General features: G+C 47.6%; 5 protein-coding genes across 5 annotated transcripts; 1 reads left to right on the forward strand and 4 right to left on the reverse strand.

The window, feature by feature from the left end:
* Window positions 1–110: 110 nt before the first annotated feature.
* On the reverse strand, window positions 111–3215 carry I302_106882 (sodium/hydrogen exchanger 3; the record flags this gene model as incomplete). The annotated part of the gene is made up of 9 exons (XM_019192465.1): window positions 111–306; window positions 418–1385; window positions 1483–1685; window positions 1778–2010; window positions 2138–2344; window positions 2475–2551; window positions 2635–2709; window positions 2845–3016; window positions 3133–3215. 9 exons carry the CDS (start codon window positions 3213–3215, stop codon window positions 111–113), a joined length of 2214 nt encoding a protein of 737 aa, XP_019045462.1.
* Window positions 3216–4058: 843 nt separating this feature from the next.
* I302_106883 (uncharacterized protein) lies at window positions 4059–7825 on the reverse strand (the record flags this gene model as incomplete). Its single annotated transcript, XM_019192464.1, has 8 exons — window positions 4059–4948; window positions 5014–5158; window positions 5242–5390; window positions 5531–5810; window positions 5939–6204; window positions 6278–6400; window positions 6456–7366; window positions 7500–7825. 8 exons carry the CDS (start codon window positions 7823–7825, stop codon window positions 4059–4061), a joined length of 3090 nt encoding a protein of 1029 aa, XP_019045461.1.
* Window positions 7826–8285: 460 nt separating this feature from the next.
* On the forward strand, window positions 8286–8872 carry I302_106884 (U6 snRNA-associated Sm-like protein LSm6; the record flags this gene model as incomplete). Its single annotated transcript, XM_019192463.2, has 3 exons — window positions 8286–8409; window positions 8639–8752; window positions 8841–8872. 3 exons carry the CDS (start codon window positions 8286–8288, stop codon window positions 8870–8872), a joined length of 270 nt encoding a protein of 89 aa, XP_019045460.2.
* Window positions 8873–9337: 465 nt separating this feature from the next.
* On the reverse strand, window positions 9338–10776 carry I302_106885 (uncharacterized protein; the record flags this gene model as incomplete). The annotated part of the gene is made up of 6 exons (XM_019192462.1): window positions 9338–9417; window positions 9507–9616; window positions 9727–9836; window positions 9992–10203; window positions 10352–10470; window positions 10637–10776. The coding sequence occupies 6 exons, from the start codon at window positions 10774–10776 to the stop codon at window positions 9338–9340; spliced, it is 771 nt and encodes a 256-aa protein (XP_019045459.1).
* A 682-nt stretch (window positions 10777–11458) lies between these two features.
* Window positions 11459–15658, reverse strand: I302_106886 (uncharacterized protein; the record flags this gene model as incomplete). Its single annotated transcript, XM_065870350.1, has 7 exons — window positions 11459–11826; window positions 11928–12042; window positions 12157–13022; window positions 13080–13272; window positions 13340–14197; window positions 14490–14864; window positions 15038–15658. 7 exons carry the CDS (start codon window positions 15656–15658, stop codon window positions 11459–11461), a joined length of 3396 nt encoding a protein of 1131 aa, XP_065726422.1.
* Window positions 15659–16297: the final 639 nt, after the last annotated feature.

A 16297-nucleotide genomic window follows, 5' to 3' on the forward strand; every position in this document is an offset into this window, starting at 1 on the left:
GTCGAACTTCTACTTTCCGTGTTCTTATTTCCCGTCCCCGTCCATATCCACCCTTCCTCGTTCGCCGGAAGAACAGGATAAGACGGCGGAGCAGCAATATCCGAAGCTAGTCATTTACAATCCCCCCTTGCGTCTGCACTACCTCTTCGTATAGGTGCGGAAGGACCACCTGTCGAATTGTTGTTGTTATTGCTGCTGCTGGGTCTATTGCGTTCTTCCAGTGGTAATGAGGTATTTGATCCCAAGGGGTTATTCGACGAGGAAGAAGGATCGGCTTTGGCAAAGAAGAAATCTGTTACTGAGCCGCTGTGTGAGATCAAATATATTAGCACAATTGATTTCATACGTATTATCCGATCTGAATTCCATACGGGCGAGATCCATCTCAGCCACGACCAAGTGAAATGCCAAACCCACCTGAACGTCCTCGGCAACCCACTCTTCACCTTCCCATTCTCGCTCTCCCCCTCATACCCATAATCTTCCTCCCCAGCACCTCGATTAATCTCCAGCGACCCCCCACCCCTGGGCGTTCCATGCCCACTCTCACTCCCCCTCCCCTCCCTCTCAGCATTGAACAAACTACTACTGACCTTCCTCGTAGCCTTCTTAGCATGGTGTCGACGAGCAGTAACGGAATTACTAAATAGCGGTAGTAAATACCGTTCGTCCAATGCGGTGAACCACTGTCCATCTCTGAAGATCATTCCTGGTCTTATACCCCCTCCTTCTTCGTCATTACGCTGACCCTCCATTCCCGCTGGAGAAGCAGCAGGGAGGACCTCCTCATTATCGTCTGAATCGGAGTTGGTCGAAAACCCAGATCTCGAATTTGTCGACCTGGCTCCCATAGAAGCTTGGCGACTTCGAGATAAGTGGAGATTTTTCGTGGAGGAGAGGTAAGGTGAATTCTCCGGCGAATGCAGATCAATCCCATTCTCAATTTCGTTCTCGTCGTATTCCCCCGCATATCCATACCCTCTACCATTCTGTCCTGCGAAGCGTCTTGATCCTGGACCCATCGATAATGCTAGATTACCATTATAGCTTGTCCATCCTTCCGCCTCATCATCCGAGGAAGCATCTTCATCCTCCACTCCCACCCTTATACCTAGTACTTCTAACATCCGCGCTGTAGTTCCACCGAAGATGATCACCGTCAATACCACGACCACCAATATAGTCGTTCGAAGCGCATCGGCATTATCGCCTGTTATACCTGCTGCTAACGCTACGCCTACTGCTCCTCTTAGTCCAGCCCAGAATAACATCATTTGGTATGAATGGGGAAGCTCTTCATAGCGCTGGCCACGAGTGTGGTACACCCAGTTGATCAGTTCGGATAAGGGGAAGACAGCGGCGTAACGGGATGCCATGACGGCGATCTGGAAGGTGACACGGGAATTGTGAGCATTGATTTCGAAGACTCGAAAGGGCTAATTCCATGGAGGGATGGTGTGATAACCGAGAATTCGCACTCACAGCTGACACAAGGATGAACAGAGGTTTGAATACCTGAACATCCTGGGTAAACAAGTTCAACCCCAGGTAAATAAAGATAAAATTTTCCGACAATTGAGCCAAAACAGCAAACATGTATTTGGTAGTTCGTTGGGTCCGTTTAGACATGGTATGATATGCGTAATGTTTGAGGGTTATTCCGCAGAACAAGAGGGATACGATACCTGCGAATCGCACAAAGCAATGGATCAGCACTCGATCAATCTCGATCTATGAAAAGAAAGGGATGATCCGACGGGACAGGTGATCAACTCACCGCTCATGGCAATACCATTTGAGAAGAAGTAACTCGTATAAGCCACCAAAGCCACCAAGCAACTTTCGATATGAGGATAGGTAGCCAGATGAGAATGTTTCAACCCTAGTGAACATGCTAGACCGAAGGCTACACCAAGCGCCATCGAGACGAGGAAGGAGAACAGGAAGATCCCTACTCCGTGGAAGAGGGATGATAGGTAGATATCTTCGCCGTGGAATTGGGAGAGGGTTCTACGTGAATGATGTGCGATGAGCCCAAGCGCCTACAGTAATGACTCATGTATGATTGATATGAGGCTGAGAGAGAAACTTCGCCCTGTAGAGTCATTGCATAAATAGTAAAGGAAGACTAACTCACTCGTACATGACGATACTAACAGCGTCGTTCAAGATAGATTCTCCAAAAATGATAGAATACAACTTAGGATCCACTTTAGCAGTATTGAATATCGCTAGAATCGTTACCGGATCCGTAGCGGATAGGGTCGAACCGAAAATCAAACATTCTAGAAGAGTGAATTTGAGACCTTCCAATCCAAGGAATGACCAGATGTATACTAGCACTCTGTGAAAGAAACGATGAATCAGCTCGCACTCAACCCTCTATCAGAAGAGCCGAGTCTAGACAGCGAAAGTGCTTAGTGACACGATTTGACAGCGCGGGAGAGGAGGGTTAGATGGGTGAAAAGGCTCACCCTATTCCTACGGCCGATATGAAAGTTCCCAAGAATGCGAATGTCAAAATAACCCCGAAATTCCTGAAGAAGTTTTCCTACAAACACAAGTGGTATGACATGTTAGTGTGTAGTCCTCACCTGAGGGATATAGTGGAGGTATTGGAGTTCGACCATGTACCTGTTTGAGTTCATACCCCGAATTCAGGATGATAGGCGGTAGTAGAGCGTTGAAGAAGAAGGTATGTTTAAAGGACTGTCGATGATAAGTTGCATCAGCGATAGAGTCTCGCGGGCCTCCTCGACAACTTTCAGCAGAGTTTCAATCATTCTCCTGGCTGATATCCCCAAGACGCATATACACCGCAGTTCGTACATCATACCAACTCACCAGCATCTCCCTAATCATATGACCAGGCGATAACCTAATGATCAACCCCACTACCATACCCGCAAAGATCGATACCACTGTTTCATGTACTGCTCTTATCCTCTTGATTTGGAGGTAATACGAGGTGATGAGCGCTCCTATAAGTAGGAGACAGAGGATACAGAGACCCCATCTGTATTGCGAACGGATATCAGCCATCATTCAGTCTCCTTGTTGGGGGTTCCATGGAAGCTTGTTCGGACGGAGTGAAACGTGGAAGACAGAGAGGAGAGGAGGAGAGGAACTCACGAGGCATAGAACTCCTCATCTGCTGGATTGATCACCTCCGCAGGTGGGTTGAGTATAGGTGTTGATCCTCCTGGAGATGACATCTTGATATTGCTTGTGAGAGCGAGAGCGAGAACCAAAATACCTTCTCAGACCAAATCCCACGTCGCAATTGAGAGTGCCTCTACTGGAAGACTCGTTGTAACTTGTGATCGCTAGGGTCAGCGTCGAGATTGATGGTCGGCCTGATTGCTTTTAAAGAAGTTGTTGATACGTCCAGTCGGATGGAGGAAGGAATGATGAGGATGAGTCGTCGGAGATTTTGTCAAGTAGCGAACAGCGGAGGTCACGCACAGTTGGCGAGCTATACTTTCCGCGGTAACGTGGTATGTCTGGTGTCGTATCTGTATGGTACCTCGTATGACCGTCTCGTTAACTTATATGATGGGTATGATACAATCTTAGATGTATCTGCACAGGAAGTGTCGTGAAAAGGGAGAGAGAGAGAGACAGGATGTGCCCGGCTATAACCCCATAAACTCACTCTCATTCACGTTACACGTCAAAAGCAACATCAAACGGAGATCACCGCTTATCCGCGTTACATATCGAAATCACATAGGTTCATGCCAGCCAGATCCTACAGAAGATGACTAGGTATCACTATACCTCGCAGTGAGCCTCGAGGTATAGCATACCACATACCTCTTGAATGTAGAGACCAAAGTGATACACAGCATACAATTCATAACAATTACAGTAGAAACAAAAGCAAAAAGCAACGAGAAAAAGATGGATCCAAAGATCGAAAACCACCTAACCCAAAATTGAAATACCGTACAAATCGTAATTTATATACCACATCCGTTCCTACCCATTCAACAGAAACCACACACCACCTTCCAGTGCCCCGTTCCCTGTTCCTTCGTACTCAGTGACGCACTAATCTAACTCCACAAAGAGAAATCCGATGGTCCATCCAACCCCGCAAACCCATCTTCATCCATCAAGAAATTGAACAGGTCAAACGCCCCAGCATCCCCATCACTCCCATTGATCATCGGTAACTCCCTCTCCCTCTCGCCATTGCTGTTGCCGTTGGAGGAAGTAAGAGGGTCAGAAGCTGAATTAAGAGACTGCGATATAGACGGCTGAGAAAATGTCGGAGTTTGTGTCGTCGATCCATTCCCATTGGTAGCTCCATTCCCAAATGCCGTGGAGGAGCTGGAGCCCAATCCCATCGCTAGGGTATATGGACCCAATAAATTCCCAATTCCCGATCCCGATCCAGAGGTATTGTAATCGTCCATCTCAGAGTTGCGCCTCGTACTGAGATTATCCCCGTTATACGCTCTTCTCACGTCCTCGCTTGTAGTCGAATGGGTATGGAACGCATTGGGTGGGTATCCCTTGTTACCGCCATGTCCATGGGAATGGGAATGCGAGGTCGACGAAGAGGGTGGATAATTTCCTACACCCCCATAATCCACGTTCACCTGCTCTCGTTCCTCCTTTTTCTTCTTGTTTCGACATTTCTGATTCGACGTGTACTCTGATGCCTTGTTATGCGAAGCCATGGGATTTCTGAACAGGTTATCCAACAAGGACAGTTCGTATGGTAATTCAACGGCTGGTAAGGGCGCAGGGAAAGTTTCGTTTGGTAATGGATCTTCTCGCGATGACGAGATTGGCGCTCCCCTCAGAATACCTCTCCCCCCTGGTGAGCCTGTTGACGAGCCCATGGTAGGTGGAGGATCGAGTTTGGAGAGTTGTTCGAAGATTGCTTGAGAGAGAGCTTGCATAGTTCGGTGACAATCTGATGCGGATGGTACACGGGCTTGAGTGACAGGATGAGTTAGCTTGAGTGATCCAGACTTGGCGGACGGGACACGAGTCACTCACGAGACAAGAATTCCAATACGCTCAAGCACGAATCAATGACCATTAGGGCATCTTCAATCGAAGGCACGTCTGGACCACCACCCATAGAGTATAAATTGAAGTAGGCGTAAAGGAACGACAAACCAGCCATGAATGAGAAATGGCTCTGAAAGAGGTTCAAAACAATTAGCAAGCAACCTAAGTATATAGCAGGGTCTCGAGCAGTATACCATCAAGAATGACACTCACAGTCATCCAAAGCCAACTAATTCGATTGTTCAACTGCATCCTTCGGTAAATCCTGATCACATAGCTTGAGCTAGTCAAGACAGTCGCCATAGCACTTCGTCCAGGTCGTGGGCATCCGGGTGAAGGTCGGAAAAGCAACAAACAGGAGTCTGTATCGTATTTCATCAGCATCATTACCTTTCCTCCTTACTCGACCGCGATAATCGCATGAGAGAAGAGAGGGTAAAAGCACATCGAACAAGAACTTATGCACGAAAGAGGCACGAGCATGTAGTAAGATTCAACTTACTGTGGAAACTAATAGCATACCCCTCAGTCGAAACCGTCCCTCTAGGTTCCGGCGCCTCCGCCAACCAAGTTTTCAATCTTTCAAAACAGTCCTGTCTCCATTCTTCGCTTGGTATCCTACCCGTTGAACCATGCACGCCGTAGGTATTGAACAAGATCTCAGATTGCAGTTGTCTCATCTTGGTAGTATGTAGGAACACTGCTTTGTAGGAACACGTTTCGCCTTCGAGGGGTCCATAGTGGTCTGGGTGGATATCGATGTCGTGCATTGGTGAGGGGAGCTGAAATGGTAAATCAGCTTATGGCTCATTCAAGACATACAGGAAGACGAGAACGGAGCGGAAAAGATGAGAAATGAAGAGCATAATGATGAGAGATTGGTAAGTACGAAGATCAAATCACAACTCACGGGAACATTAATAAACCCATCAGGTATACTAGGTGGTCTACCCAAACTCTGCGACAATAGCCTATCCATCTTATAAGTACACCAAAACAACCTTCGCCTCATATCCAGTTCCAACGAATCGATCTGGTCAACCTGCGTGTTATGCTCGTTATGATATCCCAGATCCACGCATGTTCGCGTAGCCAGACCAACTAGGAACCAGATCGATCCTTTATCTGGGTTGAGGAGGGAGTACCATACGAGCAGAAGAATCGCTTGTAGACCGACTATGTAACGGGTTGATCGTTTATCAGCTCATATACCAATATACCAAAGAAAGGCGAAAGAAGAGAAACCCACCATAGCTCTGTTCCTCAAATACCGCATCGAGGTGCTTCATAGCTTCCGCATGGAACGCTTCGGAGCATGCCCTGAGCTCATCCGGCGGATCAACGAATCGCGAAGAAGCCATTGTGCTTAGTGCTATCCAATCTATCAGCTCCATTCTCTCAGTGGTGAATAAAACAGCTGTACATACCAAGAACCATCATGACCACGAAAATATCACTTTCCTCCACATCTGTTCCCTCTCTAATCTTCATCAATTGTTTACCCAACGAAGGGATATGGATGATGGGTCCAGTAACTCCTACAAAGTCTACATAGGCAGCGACTAGCCTTTCGACCGCAGGTTGAGGCGGTAAGGGAGGGATGGAGAAGGCTCTTCTTTTGGATTTGCCTACTCCGCCGATACCTGAGCTTAGGAGCTGCGCGGGATTAGCCAAGGGAGATGAGGATGGTCGTCTCTTATGGCCTTGACCTGAGAGAGGTGCAGCAGTGGCTGATCTGGGAGTCAAGACGTTCTCTGGTGAACCGGATCCGGTCTGTAGGGACGGATCGATATTTGATATGATTGGAGAATCCGTCGAGCCTCCATGAACACTCGATCCCTTCTCGCTACCTGATCCGGCACCAGTCGCATTCAATGCTGAGGATGTTGCACTTGATGCGTGGCCCGTTCTGTACGCGGCATCATGGACCATCCTTGTCAGACTTGTCGATTGAATCCCGACAGTTTGGCCAGTGGCATGGTGGTGGTGTCGGGACGAGCTCTGATAAGGTGATTTGGGTGGATCAGAAGATAACGGTGTAGATGGGAATGGATAGTCGGAATGTCGTCTATGATGTCCATGGCCATGTGCGAACCCCTGAGGCGGTCCATAAGATGAAGACAGGCTTGGGGATTCCAGGGGACTTCTCATAGTTGTCGAAGAACCGTCTTCGCCCATCAACGCAGGGTCAATGGGGAAATCCGATCTGAACGAGGAGACAGCGTTGGATGCGTTGGCGGCTATGTATTTCTTGGTTTGTCCGATGGGGTCGTTCTGCTGCAGGGCGGCAACCTGTGCTCGCAGGGATGTTACTTCTTGTTCGAGGGAGTGAAGGTAGCTAGAAGGAGGCTCAGTGAGATAAGCATTGGCTTTCCCTTTCCTCTGACATATGGATGACAGAACATGGATTGTCTCAAGAAGCACAAGGGCGCAGAGAGAAAGATGTCCAAAAAAAGAAAGCACAAACTCACTTCCTCGAGATATTAGTCTTACTAATCGCATCAAACCCAATACACTCAACCTTTGCCCTCTCACAAGCCGAGCACGCAGGCAACTTCCCATCGCATTTTTGCTTTCTCGACCTGCACCTCGTACATGACGAGATGGCCCGGGCGACCTTGTACTGCGAAGTCGATGAATCCTCAGTTTTGATAGGTGGAGGTGCCGCCTGATTTTTCTTAGATGAGGAGGATGTTCTGGAGGGAAGAGCGGGCTGTTGGAATGATGAGCGCGGGGAGGTGACGCTGTAGGGGGCGTAAGATGGGTCGGAGGAGTGACGGTCGGATGGGATTTTCATAGTGGGTGGATGGATGGGATGTGTTGATAAGGATGGGGAGCGGTTGATGGAAGGTCGTGAGAACGGGATGGGATGCCTTCTTCCGTGTAAATTTAGATATGAATGTAAGGTGTTTCGGTTCTCTTTCGTCTTGTTGTGGATAGAGATGAGATGCAAGACTATGACTACGGATGGTATGGGTGGGATGTGATCTGATGCGATGGAATATCAAAGGTGTTTACATGTATGTTATCAGAGTCGTTTTTAACAAGAGAGAGAAGTGAAAACACATCACATTCCGACGATGAGGTGCTCGGGAAACAGCGACGTGCCTATTTAACCTGTTCGTCTGCGCGCGCCTATATTGACATACCATTACCTGTTAGTTTGTGTGTACCTAGATAGATCTCGTTCATGTCTACTTCGATAAATAGATAACATCTCTTCTCATCTATAACAAAAGTTTTCAAAACCACCCACGATGGACTCGGCATCTCCCCAACCAGAAGAACAAGCAGCAGCGGCGGGCTCACCCTCCGAATTTTTGAAGAACATAGTGGGCAAACGAGTGAAGGTTAGGATAGGTAGTGGGGTGGATTACCATGGTGAGTCAGTTGGTAATATCCTGTCCAGTCTGCAAGACCAGGAATTTCCATTCGAGAGAGGGAATAGAGAAGAACGATGAGTGAAGAGATTCAAACGTGACTCTGTCAAAGTACGAGGCGAGCCTTTCACAAGAAAGGTCAAGCCGATCATCTCAAGCTCTCAGATGTTCCATGAACCACATATCTGTAATAAATCATGTATGCTAATACCTGAACATCACACCACCAGGCCTCTTAACATGCCTAGACGGATATATGAACGTCGCCCTAGAAGAGACCGAAGAATGGTCCAACGGGAGGAAAACAGCTGAATATGGGGATTGTTTCCTCCGAGGGAATAATGGTGGGTTTGTCGATCTTCTCATCTCTCATATACATCGACATGTACATATACAAGAGTGAGTGCAGAGCTGATATATGTCTGGGAATAGTGCTGTACATATCAGTTTTGGAGGCATTATAGTTTCTGTTTTCCATATCAACGAGACGAGGGGAGGGGAGGAGAGATAGGGCACAGGCGAAATGAAGGGATACAAGTGATACCTATTTGTCCATACACATATATACCCCACATCAACATCGAATGTAACGACTTTATCCATCATCTCGAGTATCGCATAAACACTTATACACTGACACACCATACTGCAAGATCGGTGCTCTGCCTGTATGGTTATGTACCAGCATCATATCCATATCAAGGGATCTACGAGATTATCTAGGATCAAGCGTAAAGGGCAAGAGAGTATATACACATCGATGAAAAGTCCAAAATAAAGATGATAATATATTTCACAGAAATATACACAAGTAGTGAAGAAGAAGAAGAAGAATTACCGGAAAAGTACTGATGAATTTCGAAGGAAGGGACCAATGTGAGTGGATGGATTAGAAACGAGGAATCTATCCAGGTGCACTTTTGATCCGTCTACTTCCTGTATGTGCAGCAGGCAATGACGTATGGCGCACAGGAGAGAGTGACCAGTGCGAAAGCTATCCACGTCAAGTCTATGATGCGAAGAAAAATAATCAGTATTGATTCTCATTCTCATCGCTAGAAAGCAGACCTTGGGGGTTGATTGTACACGCGGACTCACACAACGAGGGTCCAGCATAGACGTTTATACCTAACGAAGCGCCACTTCGCACCTTGATGGAATTGACGAAATTGTCTTTGGCAATGACAGCTGTCCAAAGTGCGGCGCCGCTATTGTAAAAAAAAACAAAACAATTCAAGATATCAGCGTTTGCTCCTCGATGCACAGAGGATGGCTCCTTTCTTTTTGGGTAGAGACACAAGCCAAGAGCAACACTCACATCATCAACAAGAACGCACCCAGCCCCGAACAGATAGCAGCTATCAAGAACGAGATTCGAAGTTTGATTATTCCGAAGATCAATGCGAGAGCAGCGAGGACCGAGCCGATCTATCAAAGAAGAGAAGACTTGTAAGCATTGTCAAATCCTTCGCATCCTCCTCTCTATATTCAGGAAGGGTCAAAACACCGGCTTAGCAGGGGGCACGAGAGTGACCAGCCAGTGTTCATCCATTCCCCTCTTTGTAGCATGCCAAACCACTCACAAAGATAAGTGCGCTCCCACCCCTAGTCATCGCATGATTATACCCGTCCTGCCCGAACGTGGGTAAAGGTTTGATATTCGTAATGACATTTCTCGTCTCAGTCTCGAACTTGTCAGGTGTGTCCGCCAAGATCTGACTGAGGGGTTCGGCAGGGTAGGCGAACGAGGTGGCATTGCAAATTCCTGATCCGTCTTTTTGGTAGGCGCAGGCCTCTGTGGGGGGTGATAGGGTTAGTAAGGGTTTCTGCTTGCTACGTTATGGAGAAGGGGGAGGATCATCGAGAGGGCGTGTGAGTTGAGGAAGCGAACGAAAGAAGGTAGGAAGAAAAAGAGTGCTGAAAAGAGGAACGTGATAACTCACTGTAAATACCATATCTGTAATATTGTCTCAGTCCCTTACCAGTACCCAATTTCTCATTCTTGGAATCGTACAGCCCAGCTGCGGATTTATTGTTCGCTCCCTGATAACCATTTCCATAGCTGCGAGATTGCAGAGAAAGCGCATGTGATGGATCGACATTCGAATTCGAGATTGTATTTGTATTTGCGAATGGTAATGATGATTGATAAAAAAGATATGAGACGTGTCAGCTCATATGGGATCACGGAACATCTAAATCTCAATCTCAATACCCAATCAACTCACGCAGCAACGTTAACCTCCATAAAATGAATACTATTGACCAACGCGCCCGACCCTACCTGTCCGATATGGGCAAATACCAATAGAATAATAGCTACGGCAGATAGGATGGTCGCTCCTGCGATGCAGTGTTCGCCTCGCATTGTGTGTTGGCTGCTTTACTTGGGGTTATGAGGGTTGAGTTTAAGGTATAGATGAATCGCGTCGGTGGTGGGGTAACACGTTACTTGAGATGGATGAGTGACGAAGGAACGAGTAGTGAGAGTGACGAGATAGTGAATGTGATTATGATGTGTATATGAGGATAGGAATGAGGATGAGAAGCGGATTAGATTGATGGACTGTTAACATGAGAATGTGAGGTTGAGTGAATCAATTATCCCAATCGGGTTGTTTCACTCCCTCACTAACTCAACTCACTCTACGCGGGAGTAAAAAGAGTAAAAACAGAGAAACAAGAGAGAAGAGAGAGCCAAGCACAATCCGAGACAAAAACACGCCAAACTACTATTACCCTGAGTTCCATTTTAAGCCGTGCCCGTACCCCTTTTACACCATACCATCCGATTAGTGCCTGACGGTCAGATCTGCATCGTGTACTTTGTAAGAGGTCGTCTCAGTCTCGCTCATATATATGTAATCAGTACTCGACAATCATTCATCTGTTCGATCAATGGTAAATCAGACATCCATCCTTCATATGTACATGTCACTCAAGGATCACATGAAACGAATATAGCATACAACAAAATAACCATATAACAGCTCATAGTATATAAAAAACAATAAAACCATTCTACCACCCGTCATATATATGCACAAAGATCAAACCACAACAGGTACACTCGCCCCATTCCCATTGACCAAACCCATACCTCCCGTGACTCCTCCAGAGCTCATATTGGGTAAATTCGAGATCATCCCATTCGAGAAAGGAGCCATCTTATCAGTCGACTCTGTTCCGTTGATCTTGGACGTATCCTCTTCCAGAACATTACCGTTTGGTTGTTTTTCATCAACCTTCTCAACCATCTTCTTCTCCTTCTCCTTCCTCCAATTCGCCTTAGCTTCATTGACCAATTTCAACTTCACAGCTCGTTGAGCGTTCACGGGTCGGACCCTAGACGATCTAGCTTGATCTAATCGGATCAGGTCGGATGAGAAACCTGGTATACTCCTTCCGAAGATTGTTTCTGCGTCGAAGACAAAAATGGACTCATCAGCGACAGTTCTGTACAACAGTATTTCAAGTACAAGGAATACAGTTGAGATGTCAAAGAAAAAGACCACCCACCGTAAGCAAGCTGCACATCCTTTCGATCGATCGTATCGCTCTTCCGGTGTTTAGCGAGACTACAGCTTATCTGAGAGACCATCTCGTTATGCTCCTCGGCAAGTTGGAGCATCAACTAGGTATGAGATATCAAGATTTAATCAGCGTCTGCTCTTATCACTTCGATATAATCTTCCTTCCTGATCCCGTAAAAGACAGAAGATGTCCCACCAAGGAACACAAAACTTACCCCCTCAACATCCCTATCAACAACCACCGCCAAATCAATCCCCTCCGCCAACTCCTGAACCTTCCTCTTCTTACTCCCCATCCCCTCAATTCCAGCAGAGCTCATACCGGAAACCTGCTCGTCCTCCTCCCTCGTCTCACTATACACCTCATTAACCATCAACCTCAAACTCTCAGGCATCTTCTCAAGCGTCACCTCGCCTAACACCCTATTAATCCCCATAGTCCCTCTACCAGGCTTCACCGAATCTTGAAAAGCGTTCAATTTCTCTTTAAGTAACAGGTCGGTCTCGGGGGTAGGTTCATATTTCACTTTAGATAATAACGATTGTGATTTATCCAACATCATTGCACTGAGATCACTCGTACTGTTCTGTCTTATCCCACCTCCTCCACCAGGTCCATCCATTCTTAAAGGTGGTCTACCTGAGGTACCGCTATTCTGATCGATCTGAGCGATTATCATACCTGGAGTGATGTTGTTGGCGGGTTGTTGGACCTGACCTTGGTTCACTCCCATCCCGTTAATATTGGGAGGTTGGAACGAGGGGACCATACCTCCCATCTGCTGTTGCTGTCTGGCCTGAGCGACATTCTGTACAGCCTGAGCAACGGGTATACCAGAATTGATCATTCGCTGAATCAATACCGCCTGAGCTTGGGTAGCTTGCGCTTGAGCTGCAGCCTGGGCTTGAGGTGGGATAGGCGGTCGCATCTGAGGAGAAGAAGTCTGTGGTTGATTGGGTGTAGCGGTTTGGATATGTCCTTGAGACAGATTTCGCTGTTTGTTTGGCGGGATATGCAGGTTGGGTACATTCGCTTGAGGAGGGAAAGTAGGCGTGGAATTCGCATTGGGCCCAGGTCGGACTTGTTGCATGTTTGGTGTACTGGGCGCACCACCGTTCAAATTCGGTTGTTGCATACCCATATGTGGACTTGATACTCCTGAAGGAGGGGGAGGTTGGTTCATTCCCTGTGCTTGAGCCTGTGCTTGTGCCAGTTGGGCAGCTTGGAGTGCTTGAGATTGAGCGACTTGAGCTTGTTGGGCGATCTGCTGGACAGCAGCGGCTTGAGTGAAACCTGACACTTGGTTCCACAGTTGCCGGTATGGTGGGTTCTGCGAACAGATCAGCAATGATTAGCCCTGCCGGTCGAGATGCCTCGATATCATGCACACCACTCACCCCTGCAAAGGCCATTTCTCTCTGTTGCTCGGTCATCTGAGCGAGCCTCATAAGCACGTTCCGAATATTCGCTTGCTTGTCAGGAGGCATCTTGCTGGTCGCAGCTTGGATGTTCATATGGAGCTGCTGCATGACGTTCATCTGAGGAGGAGGAGGGGGCTGTCGAGGTGATCCGAAGTTGGGTGGTGGCTGTTGTTGCTGCTGTTGACCCTGTTGAGGTTGCGGCAGCTGTTGTTGTCCTTGTTGTTGTTGCTGCTGTAGATCCTGCATGTACTGTTGGTTCATCGGGTTCTGAGCTTGTTGAAGCATTTGAGATTGAGCTTGAGCTCTAGCGAGTGCTTGAGCCTGAGCTTGATTCATGTTAACGTTGTTAGGTAGCTGGGCATGGTTCTGCATTGGTGTACGACCTTGCACCTGCTGAGCGGCCTGAGCTTGAGCAGCAGCCAATCGCTGTAGTTGAATCTGGTGCATCTGCTGTTGACCCATATGGGGGCTTTGCATCTGTTGTTGTTGTTGCTGTTGGTTGGCCATCATTTGCTGTTGCTGATTGTTCACACCCGGTACAACACCTCCGGGGAACTGCTGTTGCAGTTGAGCTTGCAGAGCGGTATGAGCATTTTGTTGAGGAGGGAAGCCTTGTTGCTGTTGTTGCTGCTGTTGTTGGAGCGCAGCCATCTGCTGTTGAGCAGCGAGGGGAAGCTGTATACCGTTCATCATTGGTGTTTGCTGCGGCTGCTGAGCACCATGAGGAAGTCCAACGGGATTAGCTAGACCACTTTCCACGATGGATCGAGCGTGATGGGCCTGGTACTGTTGGAGGTGGTTTCTGCCTTCGGGACTGCTGATGAATGCATCGAACTGTGGAGTGGGGGGCGTGGAGGGCGAGCATGAGGCAGAGTTGGATCGGGGTGGTCGAAAGCATTGAATATCGAATGTGAGAGGGCAGTGGACGGCGGCAGTGAAGAAGAGTTGAAGGAAGGAAGGAAGGAGGAACGGGCACGATGGGAAAGAAAGATGAGGGAGAAGGAGGAAGGAGGAAGAGCAAGAGCAAGAGCACACGAAAGGAAGTCAAGGTGGAGTAGAATCAACTCATCATCAGCCTCCTATCCACCAAAATTATAACATCTTCCTCGACCAAAACCAAACTCACCAGCTTTTCCTGCTCCGCCCCCAATTTGCCCGTCCTCTTCAACTCCAACAACTTTGGGAAATTCTCCACCAACGTTTTAATCCCATTCATGCCCAGCACGTTCCTGTTAGGATTAGACACCGGGGACTGCCTGACCATCTGAGGCGAAGAGTGAGGGTGGTTCTGCGGCGAGGCAGCAGCGATAGATGCCGGTGTAGGATGGGATATGGGAGGGGGAGGAGGCATGGTCTGTTGTTGCGGTGTACCTTGCTGTTGCTGCTGCTGCTGTTGAGCTTGAACAGCCTGTTGTTGGAGACGTTGGGTCTTTTCGAGCATCGCTGCGAGGTGTTGTTGTTGTTGGGCGTGCTGTTGGAGACGAAGTTGATCTTGGTAGGACTATGAGAAGATAGGAAACAAGTGTCAGCTAAATCGTCCAACAGAATATAGTGCAATCATGTGGAAAGGTAGATGCTGGTGATGGAGGAGTGTGAAAGGTTGAGTGACGTATAGATACCATGAAGGAGGAGATTAGGGCGAAAGGAGATCTTTAACTGATAGACATTACCTACGGCTTGGTTCTGAGGGTTCATCTGTTGCTGCTGCTGTTGTCCCGGTTGTCCTTGTCCTTGTCCTTGTTGCATTTGCTGTTGCTGCTGTTGCATCTGCATCTGTTGTTGTTGTTGTTGATTAGGTTGCGGTTGGTTCATCATTTGCTGCTGCTGCTGGCTCTGAAGTGGGACTTGATTCTGATTTTGATTCTGATTCATCATCGGACTGGGTTTTTGTTGGGGTGGTGGTGGTACCCCATTCTGCTGTTGAAACTGTTGTTGTTGAGGTTGGGGTTGAGATTGCATCTGCTGCGGAGCTTGCTGCTGCTGTTGCATCTGCATCTGTTGTTGTTGCTGGTTCTGCCCTTGCTGCTGCTGCTGTTGCTGAGGTGGTCTCTGTTGCTGTTGTTGCTGCTGAGGTTTAGGTTGGTTGGTCGTATTGGTGTTGGTATTACTATTCCTCATGAAATTCATCATCTTAGCCCTAAAGATCTCATTCCGTTTCTCCTCGGGAAGTTGCCTCTCAGCTTCCGACAATAATTTAGGGAACTTGAGCTGGAGTTGTTGGAGGTTGAAAGGTGAGAGGGAGGCGAGGGTCGCCGACATGTTGGCGTTGGTATTGGTATTGGGTTGGTTGGACATTGTGGATGAATGGGGAATAGGAATAGTCTGAAGTGGAGTTGAGATGGGATCGGTATCGTTATCGGTGCGCGATGGATGAAAAGGACAGGGTGATGAGTTTCAGCTCTAGTAGAGGTAACGATGACAAGGTTGAAGGGATGGATGTATCGCCAGAGTACAAAGTGATGTATTGTCGGAATGCAAGGTTGGTCTATTTTGGATTTTTGATGATCGGATCGACCGGTTGTGGTTGTGGATTTCTATCTTTCCTCGCTGATATCAGAAGACCAATCGTATACCCACTCTAGCACCTCTTCAGACCACCGTGCTCTAATTGAGAAGGGCGGATGCACAATTTATGTCGAGAAAAGGTGAAAGACGAGCGATGTAGTGAGAAGGGTGAAAAGGTGGAAATGGAGATGAACATTAAATTGCAGTTCATCTCAGGTAAGTAGTGTAGTGGCGCTGATCTTTTTGCCTCTTCATCTCCTTTCATCGAAAACCATCTCTCATACAAGGTACAAAACTACTTGAGTATCAAGTCGATCAAGCTTTTTGCATACCCTGCCCAGTGATTTCTATATGATGGATGTTTCATGCATGACTCGAATGGCTATACAACATACACACATATTATGACATGATCATGGACGTAGTACT

This window comes from Kwoniella bestiolae, chromosome 5, assembly GCF_000512585.2.
Source record: "Kwoniella bestiolae CBS 10118 chromosome 5, complete sequence".
In the NCBI taxonomy this organism is placed as follows: domain Eukaryota; kingdom Fungi; phylum Basidiomycota; class Tremellomycetes; order Tremellales; family Cryptococcaceae; genus Kwoniella; species Kwoniella bestiolae.